Here is a 20899-nt window from a genome sequence, read left to right as displayed (position 1 = left end):
CCCAATCGTGTCGATTATAATAAGTATCAGATAAAAGAAAAATAAGTCCATGGTCTCCGCAATCTTTCCCGGAATAAATACAAGGATTAAGGATCGATCCTTTGGTACGCCACATAAGAAAATGCTCCTCGTATACAATTTTCTGATGCAGTTACAACTCCATCGTCCAAAAAGATGTAATGAAACTCCGGAGGGTATAATAGTATATACTAGCTCTCTCGTCGTTTTGATTTATTATTCAACAATTTGAGTTAATATTAGACACTATACACAGGATTCTCTCTTCTCTCCATTTTGTTCATGGCCTTAAGGGAAGGATTGAATCAACTGATGGGAGTTGAAACAATGTCATATCCCCATCTCCCAGCCACACCCCAGCCTGCATTTTCCAGCGTGATGAATGGCGTCCACGTCGCCGCCGGGACTAGACGCCCGCCGCTCCCCGAGACTAGATCGAATCAACGAGCAACGAATCCGGTTGAAGTCTGACAACTTTGAAAGGCTAAAAAATTCTCCTGCTGCTGCTCCTGCTGCTCCTGAGAGCTATTTATTATGGCCTCACTAGCTCCTTCCATGTGTAGAGGGGGAGGCGAGAAAATGATGTGAGCGCTCGGCTCCTAAGAGTTGCAGTCATGTCCTGTCATCCGGCGGTCATGTAATTACCATCACTTTGACAATGACTCGTCTGACTCTCATTATAGTTTTCGGGATTATATATAGAAAAAAAAGAATGATTCCGAGCTATTCGGCACCACCCCGTGCTGGATAGGCCTATAACAGAGAGTTACCCCTCATCCCGATTTGACCGAGGCATTCAGTCGCTAGCCGTCGTCGTGATCAGACGTGCTCTACTAGTGACCGCGCCCCCTTTTTCTTATACCACCCATCCCGGCATTCTATTGAGTCGTGAATAATACAGGAGCCACTGGAATCCATCATATCTCTGCACACAGGACACACAAGCGAGCTAGCCGATGTTGGGTAAGTTGATTCATTTAAATTTTCTATGCGCCTGTTATTAGAGTTAGATTTTAGTGTGATCTATTATATAAGAAAGGAAATACAGTAGAAAAAGTCTAAATAATAAGAAAAAGAATAAGAGAAAAACTCTTGCGAGTAATTGGAGCTAACGAGAAGCTTCGGCGGTGCGGGAGCCGCGTGTGCTGTCGTCTTACGCATTCAACGCCGTTTGCCCGTAGGACAAGAGGGGTTGGGGGAGGGGGGGATTTATTTAGATATTTATTTTTACGTGCCTGATTCGGTCAAATAATATAAAAGAAAAAGGGAAAAATACACAGAAAAAACGTGGCCTCTTGGCGACGAATCTAATCACGCGACCGCCGCGCTGATTTTGCTTTAACCTCCAACCTCTTCTTCTTCTTCTCCCGCACTATAAGATATACTTTGCGTCACTGCCATCAGCAGTTCCCGCCCGTGTAATAGCGGCAACATCACTTTTGATGACCATATAATAAATGTAATAACAAAAGACGCGCAGAGTGATAAATGATGTGGGTCTGCCATCAGATATTTTGGGCGGTTCTTTTGAAAAAAGAAAAATAGGAATTGATCAGCGCGTTTATAACCAACGTCAATCTTCTCGAAATTCAATTTCGACATCATTCACGGTCCGTTTTATTTGTTTTCAAGTGTCGGAATATCCTGATTCTCTCGTTGCCATGGAAACGAGCAAACAATATCACACCCTTTTGTCTTCTCCAGTAATTAACTTTTGTTCTTAAATGCCGGGGCCTAAATAGCACCCAGTCTATATCAAAGGTTATTTTTTCACATTTTCTTATTATTACGTAAGCTATTGCACAAAAGTCTTTTTCTTTTTTTTCTCTTCGTTCTATGCGCTCGAGCGTGTGTCCCAGTGCAGGGAAGAGAGCGGATATGAGCCGACGATTGACTTATAGCTACGTCGTCGATCGAACTGATTGATTTGCTTCTCGTTGCAATCATTCCACTCGATTCGGTCTTAGCTAGCATCGCTTTTTTCTCTCTTTTTCTCCCTTTATTCTTTTCTCTCTATATTTATCTTTAGAAAACTCTTACTTGGGTGTGCTGCTGCTGCTGGTCGGTTGTGTACGTGTTCATTCTATGCGCATGATGTCGCCTTCCCACGCTTCTTCGGTTCTCCTCCGTTTGCTGGCGTTTAAGGCGCACATGCTGGATCAAATTATATATATAGACTGCACATAGCGATATAGATTAGATGTGGAAGGAAAAAGAAAGAACAATAGATTTTATTTTTTGTGTTTGATGTTCAGGAATTGCATCTTTCCTCCCATAACAAGAAAAGGATATGAGGTGGAAGTCGACAGCTGATGGAGTTGGATTGGATCATCTTCTCAAGCATCCAGTCTCAGCAGCATGACTGTCGATTTGGATGCGGCCATCCGCCTACTCCGGCTGCTCACTCCGCTGTCGGCCTCCATGGCGTTCGTCACCGTCGCCATCGGACTCGTCACCGGCCATTGGCTCTACAGCGAAGAGAAAATGTCCAACCCGAAATTCAACCGAACCGGAGATCCCGAACTCGAGTACCTCTCCAAATTCACAGTCAGCGGACTCTGGACTCTTTGCTACACCAATCGTACTACATTTCGCTTAAATCATTTAAGACCATCAAATTGAATTCAAATGACGCGGGCTTTTCTTTCAGCTGGAGAGACGGAACGCTACTGTTTCAACATCGATTATTTCCCAACGGAAGAGTACAGTCCCGATCCCAATGACTCGACACTCTCAATCCCTTGTAAGAGAAGTTTTATTATTATTATTATTCCCGATCCTAATGGATACATTAATACTTATTTATTTTGATTTCAACAGATGCAGTCTTGAGGTCGGCTCCGTTCTTTTTCATGGCCACCGCTCTGTTGGTCGTCGGAGAGATTTCCTGTTTCCTCGGCCACTTTGCACCCAGGAGACGCTATTGCACTTTTCTATCCGGCGTCACTTTTATCCTTTCCGGTATTTTATTTCGATTGGAATTATTTTTAATTTTGATCAGATCTAATTTTTTTGTTTAATTTTTATTCAGGATTGTTACTTTTACTCGGTCTGGTTGTCTACGTTTCGGTTTTCACGGCTGAAATAGGAAGTAAATTAAGGCCCAGCTCATCATTACAACCGCCAATGTTCACCTACACCTACGGCTACAGTTTCCATTTGGTAGTCACCGGTTTCTTAGCTGGCGAGGTATTTTCACAACCATCATTTTAAACATTTCAATTGATTTTTTAAATTATACCTTAAAATATTTATTTGGGATAAAACAGGTAGCCGGTACTTCTGCCATTTTCCTGTTCATTTATTGGCACCGAAATCGAATTGCCAAAAAGGAAATGCACCGGAAAATGACTTTAGCTCTGGTCCAGACGCCAGTCGATTTGGGTTACACGGCAGCCCACGGTCACCTTCTGGCCATTGTTCCTCCGCCTCCCCCGCCGTCACAGATGAACCATCACCACCACCCCATGACCAACCCCCTAACGCCAGCTTGCCTTCCCCATTGTTACCATCATCATCCCAGCGAATCCTTATTCCAGCCGACGAATCAGTGTAACGGTTTCGTGAAAATCCCGTGCCCTTGCTCTTCCATCGGCGGCGGAGTGGCTTCCATCGATGACGAATCCGTTTCCATTCCGACTCCGCCACCGGCCGTTACGTCCGGATACCCGAGAGATTGCCCCGTCCATTACCAGCAGCAGCAGCTTCTTGCAACGGAACGTTCGTCTTACGTGACCGTTCACAGTCCGGCAACTGGTGCCGCTCCGCCGCTGTCGGCCATCCGGCGCCACCACAATTACCAGAAGCAGCAAAGTCAAGAGCGTGACATGCCGGACATAACGGCCTTCAGCCGGATGCTGGTCCACGATCGGCGCCAGTTCAGCACCGACTCGGAGAACAGCAACTACAAAGTCGCGGCCGGATCGTCCGGAGGCAATAACGCGGTACAGCTACACCAACAGCAGACGACAATTTGCTACCAGTGTCACGGGGCCGGTCACGTGACGGTGCCGGCCGTCATTCCGGCCGACAACAATTGCCGCCAACAGATGCCGCCCTATGTCTGCAACACTCTCCCGCGGGACGTGACCACCAGCACGCTCTGCAGCGCTGCCGTGACGACTCCCGGAGACGAGGAATTCACGGCTCGGACGGACATGAGCAGCAGCCATCAACATCGTCGCAGCAGGGATCACTTGGACGACGACGATGAAGATGCCGTGATTTTTCACCCGAGGCATCAGCGCAGTCATTCTTCCGGTACCAATTACGACGGCTCGCTCAGAAGGATCACGGCCGTCTAGAAAGATTTAAAAAGGGAAAATAATATCGTGACTCAAAATGATAAGTTCGTGAGTTTTTTTTAATTTGGAAAAAATTGTCCCACGTCAATCCAGAATTATATACCGTGTGTGTAAGTGTACATAATTTTAGGTATAATATTGATTGTGAATTATTTGAATGATGTTTGACCGCGTGTATAGGCCTGAAATGATTATTATATGGAAAGGATGAACTCAAATTTTGCAGGCCAGACAATTAAAATTCGCACCTATCGTTCAGAACAACAATAATAATAAAAAGATTCTTTGAAAACATTTTGGTTTTTTAATATTTTTTATTGGACGAAATTTGACATCATATCAGAAATTTAAATTATGCGTTGTTCAATCAAGTTAGCATCAATCAAGCCGAGGCTGCGCTCACTTCTTGGTCGTTCCGGAGTTGACCGGCGATGGATCGAACACAATTAGTGCGTTAGAATCTGAGGCGACATTTTTACCGTCGGGGGATTTCTCTTGTTTGTAAATTTCAGAAGTTGTTATTGAGGTTATCGAGACTTCAATGACGTTGTTGGTGGTACCGTCGACAGGGATTGGTTGCTCCGGTTGATTCGGGTTCGGTTGCTCTGGGGCAACCACATTTCCCAATACATCAGGTTGTTTGATGCTGTCTGGGCTGGTTGGGCATAACGATGTACATTGATGCATAGTGGCCAACATCACTATCAAGCCTGTCAAGCAGCCTAGCAGAACTAGAGATGAAACAAAGGCAACACATCTTGCAGGGTTTAAAGTGTGACCTTCCATTTTGATGTTAACGAAAGCTTTTTTGATTCTTACTCCAGAACAGCACCCTTTATATTGCTTTCGTGCAGCGTGTTTCCGTTGGCAGACCTCATTGCGCGTGATTTAAAGTGGTTTTACCCAAATTTTATTATTAATTCAGACATTTATTTAACTTAAATCGATTCATTTTGTTTATTCCAATATTTTTCAGAAGAGACATTTAATTAAAGTGATATACTTTAATTTTAAACGAAGTTTGAAATAATGTTTGACTGAGGAATTCTTAAAATCATAACAGTTTGAGTTTGAAACTAGCGGTTGAAAAGAGAACTAGCGATATCATTGTGATTGTGTTACTATGGAGTTGAACGAAAAAGGAACTACTTTTAGGTTGTTATTTAACTTTCTATTATCTCCCGTATGAACATGAAACGTTTCAATGCGACATTGTCCTCCTTGTCGCTCTTGCTGATTAGATACGTGCGCATTTTAAGGCTGAAAGAGATCTCAGATAACAATGAGATGTTTGGATAAACAAAACGATGTTTCGATAATATGTCATCAAGTTACTTTATGATTAGAAAAACATTTTCTGCTGGAGCTTGATCCATATAGGTTGGTCTCTAATACACGATCTAATTTTTCGTGAAAAATTTAACCAATAAATTCAAATAGCTTTCTAGAATGGACTTGGCCGTCAAGTGGATTACGAGTCCCGTTAAAATCACTTGTCAAGTGGCTACTGGCAATTTCTCAGGTGCTAATGAAACGACCAAGGACCTTGTTGTTTCGACACCGGTCATCTCTCACGCAGCAGCTGGAGTCGTCAAACTGTGTGGAGAAGATGAAGCTGCCTCTCAGTTGTGGAGCAACAGCAACAAGAATTTGAATCACATTACCAATTCTATTCCTGTTGTCGGCCACGCCAAAGGACTGGTGCATTACGCCTGTGATGATCCTAAAGGTGGGAACGAAGCCATGACAACAGCCAACAATTCCACAGCAGCCATTGGAAATTGCGTCGGAGAACTTTTGGCCGTCGTCCCCAAAACAGGTGTGGCTTTAGTGACGATTGCTGCGGAAACGGGGACCAATATTGTGGAAACCATTCATCCAAATTCTGCTTCGTGGGACACTTGGGAAAATGATCAATGATCTAATCCAAGAACCGAAGGAACTGATTATGCCAGTAACAGTAGCCCCCGTTGACTACAACTTGAATACTTGATTCATTTTATTCAAAATAGCCATTCTTGCTTGGGTTTCCGTCTACGCTGTTTAATCAATTTAAATAAAAATATAAAAGCTATAAAGCATAAATAAAATTTATAAAACAAACTTGGCAAAATTGCATGTGCTAGAAATTTAGCAATTAAAAAAGATTCGTTCGACTTGACACCCCTGTCGAGAAGTAGACGAAAACGAAAAGTCGAAAACAGTCTTTTCTTTGATCCTTTCGTGCAGGCAAGTGTGTTAAACTTATTATAACTTTTCGAGTTATTCGTACTGGCAGTGCACGAAATTTGGAAAGTAGTTTCTATCCGACTCAGTTTCCCAATTTTATTAAGAGTGAAATGGATGAGTATGCAACGTTCCGAAACCCTCTGTCATCTCGCTATGCCTCCGACCAAATGTCGTACAATTTTAGCGACAGGAAAAAGTTCGCCACTTGGAGGAAACTGTGGGTCTATCTCGCCAAAGCTTCCAAAGTATGCCAATCTTTTTATTTCAGGTTTAAGTCAGTTTGGAACATTTGATTTTAATGATAGTCTATGTTTAGGATTTAGGTTTAGAAGTTACTGATGTTCAGGTGGCTGAAATGGAATCCCACGTCGATGATGTTGACATCAAAGCTGCAGATGCGGAAGAAAGAAAGATAAAGCATGATGTCATGGCTCATCTTAATGTCTATGCATTGCAGTGCCCCACAGCAAGCCCAATCATCCATTTGGGTGCGACTTCATGCTATGTGGGAGACAATACAGTAAGAAATTTACCTTGTATGAATTGTACCAAATTCTGACCCTTTCAAAATGATTTGTATAGGATTTAATTGTCATCAAGGATGGACTTGATATTCTCCTCCCTAAAATAGCCCAGAGCATTAGCAGATTGTCAAAATTTGCTGAAGAATACAAATCAATGCCTACGCTAGGATTTACACATCTTCAGTATAAAATATTCTTTTGAATTTCCATCTATTTGAAATAAAAATCATATTAAATTAATGTTTTTCTTAGGGCAGCACAGCTGACTACTGTTGGGAAAAGGTCATGTCTCTGGATTCAAGATCTACTCATGGACGAAAAGGCCATTCGTGGTGTACGAGACAATCTCAGATTTCGTGGAGTCAAGGGAACAACCGGAACGCAAGCGTCTTTCCTTCAGTTATTTCAAGGTATTATCTTCAACCCATATCCTTTAGTTAATAGACCAGATATAATATATAGATAATAGATCATTTCATAATAAATCGTAGGGGACCATCAAAAAGTTAAACGGCTCGATCGATTAGTGACAGAAATGGCCGGATTCAACCGGTCGTTTATCATTTGTGGGCAGACATACACAAGGAAACTTGATATAGAATGCGTCTCTGCTTTGAGCAGTTTGGCTGCGTCCATTCACAAGGTATTTGAGTCTTGATTTCTCAATAATATCAATTTTCAACGTTATGAAATTGAACTCCATTATTTAGATGTGCACTGATATACGCCTGTTAGCTTCGAGGAAAGAAATGGAAGAGCCTTTTGAGAAGTCACAAGTTGGTTCAACTGCCATGGTTCGTTAATTTCTTTAACATGATTTTTAAGTTATAAATTTTGCTTTATTAAAACGATAATTATTTATGACAGCCTTACAAAAGAAACCCTATGAGATCAGAGCGTTGTTGCTCTCTTGCCCGGCATTTAATTACGCTTGCGGCCAATCCGTTCCATACGGCGGCTAACCAGTGGATGGAGCGTACTTTGGACGATAGCGCCAATAGAAGAATTACATTGGCAGAGGCCTTCTTAACTGCTGATGCTCTGTTACAAATGGTCCAGAACATTTCCGAAGGACTTGTCGTTTATCCTAAGGTAATTTATAAGTTACCATCCACATTTAATACTACTTTTCAGAACATTAAAAGGGGTGTTAACTATTTACAGGTAATCGAGCGATACATCAAACAAGAACTTCCGTTCATGGCTACGGAAAATGTAATCGTGGCGATGGTCAAAGCGGGCGGAGATCGTCAGGTACTCCCAATTGAACATTTTTTAGATGATGAAGGTAACTCAACTTTGTAATATTCACGATTAACAAAACAGGAATGTCACGAGCAAATCCGAGTTTTAAGCCAGCAAGCCGGAAACGTGGTGAAACAGGAAGGAGGCGATAATGATTTAGTTCAACGTATCGCTCAGTGCAGTTACTTTCAACCGATCCATGATCAAATACAGGGTTTGCTAGACCCGGCCACTTTCATCGGTAGGGCTCCGCAGCAAGTAGATGAATTTTTGCAAGAGGAAGTCGCCCCCGTTCTGGCCATGTATCCAGGTTTGACTAGTAACGCCGTTGAATTTAAAGTGTGATAAATTAATAGCATGCAAGATCTGCCTCAATTGCTTGGTTTAGATTGTTACAATTGAATTTGCAATATATAAATTTAATGAAAAAGGACGAAACACACACAACAAATTAATTTCTGTAGTTTCATATATTTCATTTTCACTGACTTTCTTCAGATAGAGAAATTTACAAAATTTGACGTTTTGAGTTTCAATAAAAAGGCCTCAAAAGCTCTCAGACGAGTCGATCAATTGCTGTTGGTGCAAGAACTGCAAACACATTCACACTCTCCAGTTAATCTGCTTAAACTGTGCACTTGTTTTTCTAGAAAGGCCAAGCGCTGTTTGGAACTTTCCAGTTCTGTTTGAAGCTCTCCATTATCCAATTTTAGGCGAATATTCTCCAAAATAACTGCTTGATTTGGTGGAAGGATATTTTTAACAAGGTCATCTTTTACATAGTCAAAGGAATCATTAGAGTCAGTATCCTTCATTTCAACTTCTACTGTTGTGAGTGATTCTTCCATTTCTTCCTGAGAAATTTCCTCTATACTTTCTTCAGATGACAGTTCATCATTTCCCACTTCTTCTATACTGTCTTTTTTCAATGGATTCACTCCTAAAGGCTGTATGCCACTTAGTTCTTTTGAATTGATAGTAGTAGACTTCCCGGATTTTTCTGTTCTTTTTGGAAGATGGGGATCGGTGAGATTTCGTTTCTTGAATGGAACTGCATCATGTACTAGTTTTGGTTTTTTAGCATTGATATTGAGGTACTGGTCCCGTCGAAAGTGCCTAGAACAAAGAAGAATTCTACCTTTGTCAGTTGTCAAGTCTGGTGGACATAATTCAAGCCATTTGAGCATTCTACTAGGGTCGCTGTAAGGAAACCTATGCAACGAGAAATAAAATTCGTAAGTTTATTTCTTAATGTTCTTTATAATAACAAAATCACTTGTGAAACATGATGGAGGTTTTCCCATTCATTGATGAGTTGCAACCAATCGCCACGCATTTTCTTCCCATTTCTAGTAAGTAATTCAACACGGGTTTCTTATTTAAAAAACACACAAGCACATATTCTCGTTTTCTAAAAACGAAAAGGTTTATTTAAACAGTTAAATAGATATTGTTCAAATAGAGTGGAAAACAGTAAACAATTTTGACAACTGCTGCTTAAACGCCATCTAGTGAGGAGACCATGCTCTCAGTACTAGTTTCTTTTGAGAAAAATCGTAAACACATGGTTTACATGTGAGGGAACAGTTGGTCTCTAGCTCTCTACTTTATTTACGACGATTGTCAATGGCAGCGACCAGAATGGAAATTTTAAAGTTATATAAGCAACTTCTAAGAGAATCTTCAAAGTTTTCTTCCTATAACTTTAGGTATTTGAAGTCTTTATATTCTATAGAGTTCCTTAACCTTTAAAAAAATCTAATCTGAAATAGGCAATATGCCCTCATGCGTGTAAGAGATGCTTTTCATGAAAATAAAAACTTAACAGATGCCACAGCTGTAAAGAAGCAAGTAGCTGATGGATACAAGAACCTGGCTACCATCAAAAGACAAGTATGATTAATTTGCAAAATTTTTACTACTAACTATAAAGCTGTATGTCCCTGCGACGAAAATAAGATATCTGAAATGTTTACTAATAATAATGAAATAATCTTTTTTTTCATTCAGGTGATCATTGGAGACATGTTTGAACCACAAAGATTAGTCATAGAGAAGCAAATCTCTTAATTGTTTCCTGCTATATCAATTCTAACGTTATTAGGATGTAATTATAGTAGGATTTAGTAATTAAAAAAAAGAAGATATTCGGTGACCCATGTTTACTTGATCAGTATGAATAAAAAAGTTGGTTTCTTCTGTACTTTTGTATGGGATTTACTTTACTTTATTCTTTCTCAGCTATATTGCTATTTCTGTCAACCAAAAAATGTTTAAGATAATTTTTATAAATTTTTTGTTTTTCAGTTGTCAGTGGTAAGATTAAAATCTAACAAATTCTAATACTCCCCCACAACAAAAGTTCAAGATCTGGTTGTTGATATTGATCTACATCGTCTGCCGAAACTTCACAATAACCAGAGGTAAGACTAGTAATAGGCACGTCTACTGAAAAGATCCTTCTCCTTCTTTGTTGTAACAACAAATGTCCCTTGTCATTGTGATCTAAATGTTATGGATTTGCTCTTAAAATCAAGCTGCTCCAGGAAATCGGAGACGTGATTTATACATGAAAAATAAGCATTTACAGATTTCATTGAATTTTCCCTATAGTCATCGTCTTTACAAGTTCAACGTGTGGGGGTCATCGTCGCAGCAGTCTTATCGAATGGGGTCGCTCGGTCATTTGTCCAATTTTATAGTTGCAGTCTGCAACTTATTTTTCAGAATTGTACAATATGGGGGACTTGCAAACAACTTGCGACAAAGTGGTAAGAGACTCGACGTCACGTCAGCTGCATGTACGTCGACGTCTGTTTTATTTGTTTTCCATTATTTACCCAAATGTCTACAACAGGTGTTGCGTGACGTGAGTGCCCAATACTTTTACCCCGTCCTTCGTCACCCGAATTCAGTTTTGCCAAGATGAAATTTATTCAGAACTTGAATGTCATCGGGCCGAACATCATGTTGATACTTTTCGTGCTTTTCGTTGACATTGTGTCCGTCCATTGTCACATCTACGACGAAGCTAGTTCCGTTTCCCTCATCAACCGAATCGATCGTTACCACCGGAGTACGGGGGACGAGTTTGACGACCATGGACACACGGGCCACGACGACGAAGATTTGATTGGCACTTCCCGCTACACGAACGAATGGGTAGTTAAAATAACTGGAGGCGCCAAGTCCGCTGCCAAATTGGCAGAAGAAATGGGTTTCGAAATCCATGGAATGGTAATGTCTAAAGAATTCCTGTACGTTTCGTCAAAGTAATGCGTCATTCCGTACAGGTCCAGAGTTTCCCCGACTTGTACCGATTGCACAAATCAGATCACCCGAGACGGGGACGGGCACAGTCATCCCATGTGTCCCGACAGCTGGCGGATGACGTGCGCGTCATGTGGGCCGAGCAGCAATACGCAAAGAGGAGGCAGAAACGCGGTTACATTCCCGATGATCGTCTTTTTGAAACGGCTGAGGAATCGGTGACAAATGAAGAAGATCGACCACTCGTTCGCGTCAAACGGGAATCCGACGAAAGTACGCAATAATTTATTAACATTGCGATCGAATCTTAATTTTATTTCAATTGATTTTCCAAAAAATTAGATGCAGATGAGCCCCACATTCGACAAAAGCGATCCGACATGGAAGCGCCATCAAAGTCCAGTCATCGATTTAATGATGAACTTTGGGATCATCAGTGGTATATGGTACGTTAAATTGATTTAATGAAATGATGAGTAAACTCAATTTGGTTTAATATATACAGCACGATACCCGAACTAATGCCGCTCTACCCAGGCTGGATCTCAACATTTTGCCTGTTTACGATATGGGTTACACCGGTCGCGGAGTCACGGTTGTTGTACTGGACGACGGCCTAGAGGGCACCCACACTGACATCCGCAATAATTACGTAGGAACAATTTGTTTGAAAATTTTCGGAGTGGAAATTTATTTCATTTTCTTTTATGCATATAGAATTCCAAAGTAAGCTTCGACATGAATGACGACGATCCGGATCCTAGTCCGCGTTACGGCCGAGGCTATTTCAATAGCCACGGGACGAGATGTGCCGGTGAAATTGCCATGGAGGCCAATAACGCCAAATGCGGTGTGGGAGTAGCTTTTAACGTCAGCATCGGCGGCGTTCGCATGTTGGACGGCCCAGTCAGCGACCGAGTCGAGGCTTCGTCGCTCATTTACGCACTGGAAATGGTCGACATTTATAGCGCCTCGTGGGGTCCCAGCGATGACGGCAAAACGGTCGAAGGACCGGGAAAACTCGTCCGTCAAGCTTTCTACCGCGGAGTGAAAGAAGTAACGAAAAGCCCCAGACATTGACCGTAATCATATATAACCGTATTTCATTCAACGCAGGGTAGGAAAGGTAAAGGGGCGATTTACATTTGGGCTTCCGGAAACGGCGGTCGAGTCAAAGATAATTGCAACTGCGACGGATATGTTTCGTCCATTTACACGTTATCCATTGGAAGTGTATCGGAGCAAGGCGACTTCCCGTGGTACGGAGAACAATGCGCCTCTACCATGGCAGTCACATACTCGAGCGGCGCTTACACCGACCAGAAAATCGTAAATTTGATTTGTACACGTATTCCGCGACCAAGATTTATTACGTGTTATCCGCCGCGGGAATTGTTGACATCTCAATGGTAAATTGACAGGCTACCGTCGATCTGAACGACACGTGCACGATGGATCACACAGGAACGTCGGCAGCAGCGCCATTGGCGTCCGGAATCGTGGCGTTAGCCTTGGAGGCCAAGTAATTTGTTTTGTAACATTTTTTTCATTTTTTATTATGTTAGCGATAAAAACTGCGCTCATAAATCATCCGTCACTTCTTTTTTTAGTTCAAATTTAACGTGGAGAGATGTCCAGCATTTGGTTCCATGGACGAGTGAGTACGGGCCGTTAAAGGTCGGTAAAAAAACAAACAAATGAAGTTGGAAATCTGAATTAACTTTTATTACCATTAAATCTTTTGAAAAATAGGATAATATTGACTGGCAAGAGAATTCGGCCGGTTTTCGTGTAAACCCCCGCTTCGGATTTGGGTTGATGAACGCAGCCAAATACGTCAGGGCGGCCATCAACTGGAGCACTGTTCCAGAAAAATCGATTTGCGTTACTCCTTCGTTCAACGGGTAAAAAATTGCCAATTCTCTCAGATGAATTTTTATTTTCTTATTTTCGTTCACCCGCAGGAATTTGCCCGTGCTGTTTACCAACAAAGAATGGGGTACCGTCGAATTCGAGAGCGACGGGTGTTCCGGCACGCTAGACGAGGTTAATTACCTTGAACATGTGGAAGTGATTGTCAGCATCGAGTATCCAGTTCGAGGTCAACTGGAAATCGATCTAATCTCACCTTCAGGTCAGCCCAAATTTGTCAAAATCAATGGCCTAATTTTTAGAATATGTTAATTTTCAATGTTGCGATGTAACAACAGGCACTTCGACGCAATTGGTGAAGCAGCGCCCCAAGGATAAATCAAAACAGGGCTACGTCAATTGGCCCTTCATGTCTGTGCACACCTGGGGAGAGATGTCAAAAGGTCGCTGGAAATTGATCGTGACCGACCTGGTGAATATTTTTTTGTTATTTCTCCCTTCGGAGGCCAAACGGCACAGCCCAGCAGCAGCAGCAGCGATTCATTATTATTATGTTGTTGTTGCAGTCGAGCCAGAATTCGAGCCTATTGTCAGGACGCATCGTTAACGCCACGTTAGTCCTGCACGGCACTTCCGCTATGCCGGAATACCGGAAGAATGGCGCCAGGATTTATGACGATGCATTCAACCGGCTTTCTTCCCGCTCGGTACGTATATATATTCCACTATAATAGACGTAGCACAACAGGGTCATTTAGGCCGTATGCTAGATCGATCCCACAAAATCATCGACCGATGTTTAAACCTCCCACTCGTTTTTTATTTTTTATTTCCGCACATGTCAGCACGAAAAAGCAACAATGAGTGGCAGCAACCAGCTGGACGATAGCGACGAGGCCGTCGACATTAACCAACTTCGCTCCGAAAACCCCAACTTTTCGTGGAAGGATTTGATTGGATTAAAGTTAACTCGCCATTCGTATTCGGACGAAGAAAATTGAGGCAAATTTCATTTGAAATAATTTTTTGTTTTGTTTTGTTTTTATTTCTTATATTCTAATCAACATTTTGCGTCATTAACAACATCAACTATAGACCGGATAAGGGTGGGGCACGGACGACGACATGATTGGACAGGCCCGGTTTTTCCCATTCTATATTTTGTTTTGTAGTTTTCAAATTTTTATTTACTGGTTCTCTCCTCCAAACAAAACAACCGATAAAAATAAAAGTGGTTTACATTGAATAGGTTCACGTTCGAAAAAATGTGTGTGACCCGTAAAAAATAAAGGGAAAATTGACGAGGGGGAAACCAACACAACAGGTATATACCGCAGACACGCCCTAATAATACATTCTCCGTGTTTTTGATATGTTACGAATTACGTTATGTCGTTTTTAAAAACTATTTCTTTTCCCATCAGTTTACTTTTTAGGGGGCCCTGTCATTCCGTGTGTGTGTGTGTGTTTTGTGTTGTCGTCTAATGATGAATATCAATAAAAAATATAGCACTCATCTAAACGGACTCTTCGGTCAAAGGATATTTGAGAATGACGGGCGGAAGGTGCCTGGAGTAGACACCGATATTGGCACAATGATTGACGGCCGCTGCCACCGAGTCGAAACGACGGTCCGGCAGTGTGGCCAGCGTGAAATGTTGACCAGTTGAAACGGGATCGTTTTCTTCTACTTCTTCACCAGGCCTCAAGTTGTGACAGCAGATACGGACGTGTAGGAAACCATTTTCACCTCTGCCGAAAATAATCACGTCAGAATATCAAATAGGTGAGAGTTGCCGAAACTGCTATTTTCCAATGACCAAGCTTATTTATTATTATTTTTTTATTTTTTTATTTTTGTTGTTGTTATCCCGTGTCCTAATTACGTACCTGGCAGCTAGAAAGTAGTCGTCATGACTGGCCATCGAGTCGCGGACAAGAAACGAACCCGCCGGCGCAGGTCTTAGCCGTTTTTCAGCATCTCGTCTCGTGATGGAACCGTGATACCAACTGCATATTGTTGTAAGTACACAAAAAAATAAGAAAGGAATGAAATTCGTCACGAACCATTAGCGAAATTTAACCAAAAATGGCATGACGGATGGAATTTTTTTTATTCAATTGCCCGCACGGGGGGTCGTGTGGAAAAAATCAGATTTCTTATTTTTCCGCGCTCATTGTTTGTGATATTTTTTTAAATTCTATTTTACCTTTGAATGTTGAGGGGAATGGTGTCGTCGACCAAGTCCTTGAAGCCGACGGCAGGCGCAACGAACGCAAGGCTCTGCAGCGTAGGGAAAGGCAGCGTGAGTGAAAGCTGACGCTGGCCGCCGCCGCCCGTACCGCCCGTGAATTGCGGCTTCAACACGCTGCTGCCGTTCTGGATGTCGTTGGTTCCACGACGTAATTTAGGCATGAGAAACGGAAGACTCTCTTCCGGCGGATCGGACGACGTTGAAGAAAGAAATTCTAATCGAATTTTCAAAAATTTGAATTTTAATTTAGGCAAAGAAAAATTTAAAATTCCCGCGTTTCACTGGAGCGGCAAATCGATATTTTGTGTGTTACGTGCGCCCCAAGGATAGACTAAGGAATAAGAGAAGATAAACGGATTTGACTTTTTACCGTGACTATTGTCGAGCGAGAGGTGGAGCGGCGGCTTGTGGAGCGGTTGCAGAGCTTCGTGAGAGTCGTTGGTTACCAAAGAGTTGGCCGAGATTGAGATCCCGCTGTCGGAGCTGTTGAAACCGCCGCCGGCACTTCCGCCGACGGGCCGACTGCTGATGATGCTCGGGAAAAGTGATTGAGGGGGGCGTCGTCGATGGCTGAGAACCGAATTGAACTCGAACGACGACGCAACTGCCGACGTGGTTGCAGGAACTTGTGTGGTTGTTGTCGGCGTTGTTGTTGTTGATGTCGTGAGCATTTGACATGTTTCGTTTTCCGATTTGTCGGAGATGGGCGACAGGACGGCCTCGCTAATTTTGGTCCTTTGTTTTGGCGACAGGTGGAGCGAGAATCCTCGGTGATGATGATGATGCGAATCAACCGAATGATGAAAAAGATGATGCGTTTGCTGGAGGGATCGGGAACGATTGAGGAGAATCCGGCCGTCCGGATCGGCTTCTTCCGAACTGCACATGCTGCTGGTCTGCAAGCTGGAAATGCTGGGCGATCGCTGCTGTTCTCTTTCCTCCATCAGCGACGAGTGGCCGGCAGTCATGTCAATATTTGGATTGCTGCTGGACGAAGAAGAAGAAGCCACTACCGCTTTCCTGGCTCTGATGACGGCCTGCTGGATCTTCCGCACGATCGGATGATTTATTGCAGAATCAACTTGTTCCGATGGATTAGGGTCCTCCTCCGGCTGCTGGGACGTCCAATCGGCGTTGCGTCCGTCAAAAAACGACGTCTCGTAAACATAGCGGATCCTTACGGCGGAAGCCATCCGCTTTTTTCGCAATCCTCAACTCCTCCTGTTGTTTCTCACTTTTGTACACACCAAAATCCTCGGCCGGAAGCGGAACAAAAATTTCTGAGAACAACCAAAACGATCCTTTTGTTTAGTACAGTTCCAGTGAAACAAGGACAAAATGAATAATTCTTACTGCGGACCGAGTGAATGAATGATGAGGATCGTCCGAAAAAGTGGCGATGTCAAAACTGCGGCTTCCGCCACGGCCGGGAACACGACCCGCTATGATGGGAGAATGGAAGAAGTAAAACACACGTTGGACTTTGGTCCGCCGATACCTGGACTCCCTCATGGGGTGAATCATCGTAGGACTCCCCCCTCCTCACCACTGGGAAGCTCCTCCCACCTTATCCTGACAGCACAGACGGGACCAGTCGATGGTATATAACGGGAGTCGACGCCGATCAATACGTCCATCTTGCCTCCCCCCCTACCCCCCACTATATATAGAGAGGGTGAGAGGAATCCCACCCATGAAGAGGGTGGGAGGTGTAGGAGGGAGGAAAAGGGCGATCCTGCGCGCCACAAACTGTGACGGGGGGGGCCTGGGTGACTCACTCCGTAGGATCTACTTCGTCTGCTGACGACGACATATACTACTACTACTACTAGTATATATGGCATTATATCTCGCTCCCACCGACGGTTCTTTATATAATTTTCCCCCCACCCTTTTCTTTTTCAGACTTTCATTTCCTTTCAAGTTTCGGCACAGGCCAGACCGTATTGATCTTTCCGGTCGGTTCCAGCACCCAAAAGTCTTCAACTTTTATTATTAGCAGATGCTGCTTGTTTTTTTCAAAAACGTTATAGTGTAAATCATTCAAACCAACAACTAGCCATGATTTATTGATTTCCAATGTTCTTGGACACTATATGTAACTACCCCCCATACAAATTCTCTGTCGTCACTAGAGAAAGACGAGCGAATAAAAAGATCTCTCGTAAATGAGCGTTTGACAGTAGCAATCAGCCAAGCCGAAAGCCGACGAGCACAGACATAATCAAAGGGGATGATTGGGAATGGTATTAAAGAAGCTGAGAGGGAGGGGGTTCTGCATTAGACAGATGCGCGCCGACAGCTCCCATAGTATATAATAATAGGAGAGAGACTGTGCCGGATGGAAAATGTTATTACACTGCTGAGGAGAATGTATCAGACAAGGGCTCTCCCTCTCGAGTCTAAACGTATCTCCTAGCTATATATCCTTGGTATACACACACACACAACGTAATATCGATCTGTGCCGGCGTTATAAACACCCGCGACGTCTATTTTTATACATTTTTAAAAGAGAAAAAAAGCCCTGAAAGGAAAATGTGACGTGTGTGGTTATAGACATCTGCGGGGAAAGAAAAACTGAGAACCCTCCTCCCCGGCCACAAACAAAACCAGGAAGGATTAGATGGGATCCATGCGAGGATTACCAAGTTATTGATACACCGTCTTGATATTCTGACAATCTAAAAACCGCAGCTGGAAAGAAATAAATCCGAGCGTGTAGCTTGATGAGGCATATACAAGAAATAGAAATATAAAAAGGAAGAGTGAGTGCCTGGGCTTGTATGTGCCATCATCACGTTTGTCCTTGTCCTAATGCAATTACGTAATATAACCGGACGGGCATATTCTCACTAGTTTCTCAGGTTTTAAATTACAAAGAAGAGAGAATGAAAATGTATGTACCCTAGTACATATAATAATAAGGGAGAGAGTCTAGAGAGAAAGTTGCGTCCTTGATCGTGTGTACTAATGAAACCGACATGAAAATGCCCTTCATTTTATTACGTATACCAGAAGAAATGTCTGTGGCGGCCGAATGGAGCGCATCGTGATTTCCCTCCCGAAAAAAAAAAAAAAAAATAAAAATCTGCACGTGAAATAATAAATAAAAGGTTGGAAAACGTGAAGAATTTAACGAAGCGTTTCGATATGTACATTCAGCAGCACGAGCTATTTCGTCACACCATTTCTACGGTTTGAGAATTTCAAGCAGCTCGACGGGAATCGCTTGGAAAGAATTTCAAAATAAGAAGAGAAAATGATGACATATATATAAAAGAAGGTCTCATCGTTGCCCTATACAAGATTATATTGGCTGATATCTATATGCCTTTGGGGGAAGTTTGACTTCTTTTATGTATCTACGTGTTGGCATTCGGAATAGCGGGAGAAAACGAACGCGTGACCGGAATCTGATTGACTCTTTTGCTTGTACATAGACACTGTCCTCTATGTGTATGTATTCTTCTTTTTCTTTCTTTTGTATTTTGCATTCTCTCTTTTGTTTGATGCCATCCTCCCGCGTATATAGACGAGGATATCCGCTTCTTGCAGCAGCTCCCGGCGAGCGTGATGATGGAATAAAAGGGCGGACAAACCTTTCTGATATGTGCCCAAGGCCCTGCGCATAATTTTTAGCTCTCGATATGATTTTTCCCCCCGTCTCTTTCGAGATATGAAAATAGCAGCAAATAACTCAACTAGAGAGAGAAGAGAAATATCGAGTTCTAGTCGGTTAGGCATGTAGAAGAATAGGGCGACACTATACTGCGACAGCCGAATGTTTCTATCACTGTATATATATATCCATTATATGAAATTCCCTGTCGTGTTGTCACGCTCTGACAAGCCAAGAGAAAAGACAACACAACTTTTAAAAAAGTCAGCTTTCTTTGTGTGTATATAGAGTTTTGTATTTATTTCGTTTGTTTTATTCCTTTGCTCTACTGAACAGATAGATAGACGACGGCTGTTTGCCGATTGTTTCATCAACGTTCCGGCGTTCTTAATTCGTGTCTATTGCCAAAAAAGAGACTGGGGGGGAATGCTAACAATCGATCAAAGAAGATTATCATCTCTAGAACCTCCTTTGATTTCTAACGATCGGATTAATCCAACGTCCCCAAAAAAGAACACCGTGAATCATTCTTATATTACGAATAATATCCAGCAGCTTCTAGTTTATAGTTGATATGGATATATACTGCTTGTCGGACGATATATAATACAACTGTGTAAATATATACTACTGCACAGTGAAACGGAGAGAGCGATTTTTCCATGGCTTTTTGATAGTTTTTAGCACGAGAGTGCCTGGGAAAAACCCTGGAAGACGCCAGGAAATAAAGCCATAATAATGCCACTGTAAATAATACCAATAAAAGTTGAGAATGACACGTTCGAGTACACACATATCCACAGTATCCTTTTAGTAATGTATATAACGAAGGAAAAACTCCAGCAGATATATTTATACATTATAATAGCCTCTATAGTCTATGTAGATGAAAGGACAAACGTTTAGAATTACAAGGCGAGCTTCGTCGGGACTGGATATAGTAATCCAGTTTCATGACACGACATATATTTTTTCAGAAGATTCTTTCGACAGCAGCAGATACAAGAGCTTTTCTTAATTTAGTGGTGTAGGCTATACAGTCCATATTTGTGTGTGGTTGTCCATAAACAAAAATGACGAAAGGGTAAGACACTGGCGCCTGGTGGTGACGACATTCGGGTTGCACAAGTGTCAATACGTGCTGCCATAACAAAAGAGTTATAATAAACATTTTTTTTTTAAAACATGACTTGTGCGTTCTCAGCCGTAACAAATGGCAATCATTAATATCGCCACTTGCTTTTCTAGTGGCGCGTGAAAGTAGGTTCTGTGCCATTGGGTATATACCTTCATATAATGACCGTCGAGCAGAACATTTGAAATTGACCTACTAATATCTGTTTATGTCGACATAATAAACTACTTTTTAACGCCAATTCGATTTCCACAGTCGGGCAGTTTCCTTGTAATAATAATAATAACAAAATGTGTGGTGAATATAAATACATAAATGAATAAGTGGGTGAACGGATTTATTTTTTGTTAAAGGGGGTTGTGACGTCATGTGAAAGTGGCCAGCAGTTGGCGCTTTTAACGGTGGGGGGGAGAAAGAAAAAAAAC

At 42.3% G+C, this 20899-nt stretch overlaps 7 protein-coding genes across 11 annotated transcripts; 5 read left to right on the top strand and 2 right to left on the bottom strand.

Annotated features, from left to right (window-relative positions):
- The first annotated feature begins 836 nt into the window (after positions 1-836).
- Positions 837-4501, top strand: LOC124351129. Its single transcript, XM_046801889.1, has 6 exons — positions 837-981; positions 2274-2599; positions 2669-2761; positions 2839-2979; positions 3050-3207; positions 3288-4501. Exons 2-6 carry the CDS (start codon positions 2377-2379, stop codon positions 4320-4322), a joined length of 1650 nt encoding a protein of 549 aa, XP_046657845.1. The 5' UTR covers positions 837-981; positions 2274-2376; the 3' UTR covers positions 4323-4501.
- A 1098-nt stretch (positions 4502-5599) lies between these two features.
- LOC124349268 lies at positions 5600-6254 on the top strand. The gene is made up of 2 exons (XM_046799736.1): positions 5600-5702; positions 5763-6254. Exon 2 carries the CDS (start codon positions 5772-5774, stop codon positions 6240-6242), a length of 471 nt encoding a protein of 156 aa, XP_046655692.1. The 5' UTR covers positions 5600-5702; positions 5763-5771; the 3' UTR covers positions 6243-6254.
- Positions 6255-6512: 258 nt separating this feature from the next.
- Positions 6513-8876, top strand: LOC124349264 (adenylosuccinate lyase-like). Its single transcript, XM_046799731.1, has 9 exons — positions 6513-6796; positions 6868-7071; positions 7134-7258; positions 7328-7485; positions 7567-7718; positions 7786-7869; positions 7943-8167; positions 8240-8329; positions 8402-8876. Exons 1-9 carry the CDS (start codon positions 6662-6664, stop codon positions 8663-8665), a joined length of 1437 nt encoding a protein of 478 aa, XP_046655687.1. The 5' UTR covers positions 6513-6661; the 3' UTR covers positions 8666-8876.
- On the bottom strand, positions 8772-9812 carry LOC124349267 (peroxynitrite isomerase THAP4-like). The gene is made up of 2 exons (XM_046799735.1): positions 9597-9812; positions 8772-9532 (listed from the first exon to the last, which is right to left on the bottom strand). Exons 1-2 carry the CDS (start codon positions 9665-9667, stop codon positions 8890-8892), a joined length of 714 nt encoding a protein of 237 aa, XP_046655691.1. The 5' UTR covers positions 9668-9812; the 3' UTR covers positions 8772-8889.
- Positions 9813-9860: 48 nt separating this feature from the next.
- Positions 9861-10523, top strand: LOC124349269 (LYR motif-containing protein 4-like). Its single transcript, XM_046799737.1, has 3 exons — positions 9861-10029; positions 10093-10213; positions 10331-10523. Exons 1-3 carry the CDS (start codon positions 9947-9949, stop codon positions 10388-10390), a joined length of 264 nt encoding a protein of 87 aa, XP_046655693.1. The 5' UTR covers positions 9861-9946; the 3' UTR covers positions 10391-10523.
- A 449-nt stretch (positions 10524-10972) lies between these two features.
- LOC124349263 (neuroendocrine convertase 1-like) lies at positions 10973-14978 on the top strand. Of its 3 annotated transcripts, none has more exons than XM_046799729.1 (14): positions 10973-11091; positions 11178-11557; positions 11614-11863; positions 11933-12036; positions 12096-12242; positions 12308-12646; positions 12707-12919; positions 13012-13112; positions 13201-13267; positions 13343-13494; positions 13555-13724; positions 13801-13934; positions 14029-14169; positions 14308-14978. In XM_046799729.1, the coding sequence occupies exons 2-14, from the start codon at positions 11246-11248 to the stop codon at positions 14461-14463; spliced, it is 2286 nt and encodes a 761-aa protein (XP_046655685.1). In that variant the 5' UTR covers positions 10973-11091; positions 11178-11245; the 3' UTR covers positions 14464-14978. The 3 variants fall into 3 exon arrangements, 2 of the variants coding, with proteins under 2 accessions (XP_046655685.1, XP_046655686.1); XR_006920259.1 differs by having other exon boundaries at positions 11074-11557; positions 14308-14786; positions 14887-14978; XM_046799730.1 differs by having other exon boundaries at positions 11074-11557; positions 14308-14464; positions 14558-14978.
- Positions 14641-18217, bottom strand: LOC124349265. Of its 3 annotated transcripts, none has more exons than XM_046799732.1 (5): positions 17071-18217; positions 16088-16997; positions 15673-15931; positions 15353-15472; positions 14641-15214 (listed from the first exon to the last, which is right to left on the bottom strand). In XM_046799732.1, exons 2-5 carry the CDS (start codon positions 16908-16910, stop codon positions 14980-14982), a joined length of 1437 nt encoding a protein of 478 aa, XP_046655688.1. In that variant the 5' UTR covers positions 16911-16997; positions 17071-18217; the 3' UTR covers positions 14641-14979. The 3 variants fall into 3 exon arrangements, with proteins under 3 accessions (XP_046655688.1, XP_046655690.1, XP_046655689.1); XM_046799734.1 differs by having other exon boundaries at positions 17078-18217; XM_046799733.1 differs by having other exon boundaries at positions 16088-18217.
- Between the last annotated feature and the right edge of the window lie 2682 nt (positions 18218-20899).

This window comes from Daphnia pulicaria, chromosome 7, assembly GCF_021234035.1.
Source record: "Daphnia pulicaria isolate SC F1-1A chromosome 7, SC_F0-13Bv2, whole genome shotgun sequence".
NCBI lineage: Eukaryota > Metazoa > Arthropoda > Branchiopoda > Diplostraca > Daphniidae > Daphnia > Daphnia pulicaria.
Note: the sequence above shows the minus strand (reverse complement) of the source record. Positions and strands in the feature narration are given on the sequence as shown.